Genomic DNA, 2,369 nt, shown 5'->3' on the forward strand with positions numbered 1-2,369 from the left:
TTCAAGGACTTTTCAGCTGGGTTCCTCCATATTTTACAGCAAAGAGGGTGGGCAGACGCTCAAGGTTCCAGGTCCCACTCTCACTTCAGGCAGAACAGGCCTGCTTCCATCTGCTAATCTTATTTAGAAAGGGTTCTGTTGCTTCCAGTTTAAAATCCACCTTGACCTAAGTGAGTTACCATACAGAGGGGAGAAAGTGAAGCCGGAGAGGACCAGGGACTAGAAGTTATATGAAGAGACATTCAGGAAAACATCCTGGGAGGACTGGGGGGAATCGGTGGCAACTTTCAGCTGTGTTCAGCTTTCCTGGCTGGTGTCTTATGGGGTGGGGTTGGGGCCATCTGGTTCGGGGTGCCTGCCATCAGCCCTCATCTGTGGCTCTCCTTTCAGCCCCCACCATGCCGTGGCCCCTGCTGTTGCCCCAGCTGCTGCTGCTGGCTGTGAGTGGGGCCCAGACGACCCGGCCATGCTTTCCAGGATGCCAGTGTGAGGTGGAGACCTTCGGCCTCTTCGACAGCTTCAGCCTGACGCGAGTGGATTGCAGTGGGCTGGGCCCCCACATTGTGCCTGTGCCCATCCCCCTGGACACAGCCCACCTGGACCTCTCCTCCAACCGGCTGGAGACGGTGAACGAGTCGGTGTTGGCTGGGCCAGGCTATACCACGCTGGCTGGCCTGGATCTAAGCCACAACCTGCTCACCAGCATCTCACCCACGGCCTTCTCCCGCCTTCGCTACCTGGAGTCACTCGATCTCAGCCACAATGGCCTGGCAGCCCTGCCAGCCGACAGCTTCACCAGCTCACCCTTGAGCGATGTGAACCTTAGCCACAACCGGCTCCATGAGGTCTCCATGTCTGCCTTCACTACCCACAGCCAGGGCAGGGCGCTGCACGTGGACCTCTCCCACAACCTCATCCACCGCCTCCTGCGCCACCCTGGGCAGGCCAACCTGCCCACGCCCACCATTCAGAGCCTGAACCTGGCCTGGAACCGGCTCCGCGCCGTGCCCAACCTTCGAGACTTACCCCTGCGCTACCTGAGCCTGGATGGGAACCCGCTGACTGCCATAGGCCCAGGTGCCTTTACAGGGCTGACTGGCCTCATGCACCTGTCACTGGGCAGCCTGCAGGGTCACCCCCAGCTGGCACCCTATGGCTTCCATGAGCTGCAAGGCCTGCAGGTCTTGGACTTGTCAGGCAACCCCAAGCTCAAGTGGGCAGGTGCCGAGGTCTTCTCGGGCCTGGACTCCCTACAGGAGCTGGACCTGTCGGGCACTGGCATGGTGCCTCTTCCTGAGATGCTGCTCCCTCACCTCCCGGCGCTGCAGAGCATCAGCATGGGCCAGGGGGTGTGGTGCCGGCGCCTGGTGCGGGAGGGCACTTATCCCCGGCAGCCTGGCTCCAGCCCCAAGGTGGCCCTGCACTGCATAGACACCCAGGAATCTGCTGCCAGAGGTCCCAACACCTTGTGACGAATGGCATGGCCTGGGGCCATACATTAGACTGCCTTCCTGGGCGTCCTTGGGTCCTGGATAATTTATATTTAATGTGCCAATGCCAATTTGGACTCTGCTGGCCTGTGTGGTGGCATCATCACCAGAGCTGTGGACCAGAGCTGTGGACCTGGGAAGAGGCTTTAGACCTGGGACCCACACCCAGGAGCAAAGTTTTGCCACTTTGTCTATGTTGCCCCCCCAAACCATAAGCAGAGGGTCCTCGATGCCAAACCAGAAAGAAGTCCCCTGCTGTCCTTCCCTACTTGTCCCCAAAGTGCCTTCCCTCAAGCCTGGGCCAACCTGCAGAAGGAGGCCCTGCAGGAGGTTCTGCTGCAGGGCAGAGGTCAGGTCCATGGCCGAGTGTCCCCGTGGGCCCGTGGTCCAGTCACTCAGGGGCATGATTTCTGTTAATGACATAGCCTGCTCTTTGCTCTGGGCACATGAGGCCTGCTTCATCCTTGCCTCTTCCTGTAGAGCCCTAGGTAGACCTTTAGTTATAGGAAAGACTGGAGAGAAAAAAGTCTGCCTCCTCATGTGACAGATGGGGAAACTGAGACCTAGAGAAGGAAAAGTGATAATCTGAGGTACTGCAGCTGTGACTAGACAGCATCCTGCCACCCAGCTGGGGCCCTTGTGCTTTTCTGTCTTTTCCAAATCATGCCCTTCCTCTCCCCTTTCTGAGCTCCCCACATCCTACTATTTGTACCCTACAGCAGTGGGAGCAGGACAGGCAAGGGCCTAGGACATGGCACTCTGGTCTGGGTGGCTTAAGTTGAGTTTACCAGCTGTCAGAGCCTCTGGAAGCTTCAGGCTTCGACTCTCAATTTGGCCTGTTTCCCATTCTGGGGTGGGATCCTCTGACAAAACTGGAAA

At 58.3% G+C, this 2,369-nt stretch overlaps 1 protein-coding gene across 1 annotated transcript; it reads left to right on the forward strand.

Moving 5' to 3' along the window:
- Positions 1 to 398: 398 nt before the first annotated feature.
- Positions 399 to 1,472, forward strand: TSKU (tsukushi, small leucine rich proteoglycan; the record flags this gene model as incomplete). Its single annotated transcript, XM_084237627.1, has 1 exon — positions 399 to 1,472. The coding sequence occupies one exon, from the start codon at positions 399 to 401 to the stop codon at positions 1,470 to 1,472; it is 1,074 nt and encodes a 357-aa protein (XP_084093753.1).
- Between the last annotated feature and the right edge of the window lie 897 nt (positions 1,473 to 2,369).

The sequence above is a fragment of the Talpa europaea genome (assembly GCF_964194135.1).
Source record: "Talpa europaea genome assembly, chromosome: 1".
Lineage (NCBI taxonomy): Eukaryota > Metazoa > Chordata > Mammalia > Eulipotyphla > Talpidae > Talpa > Talpa europaea.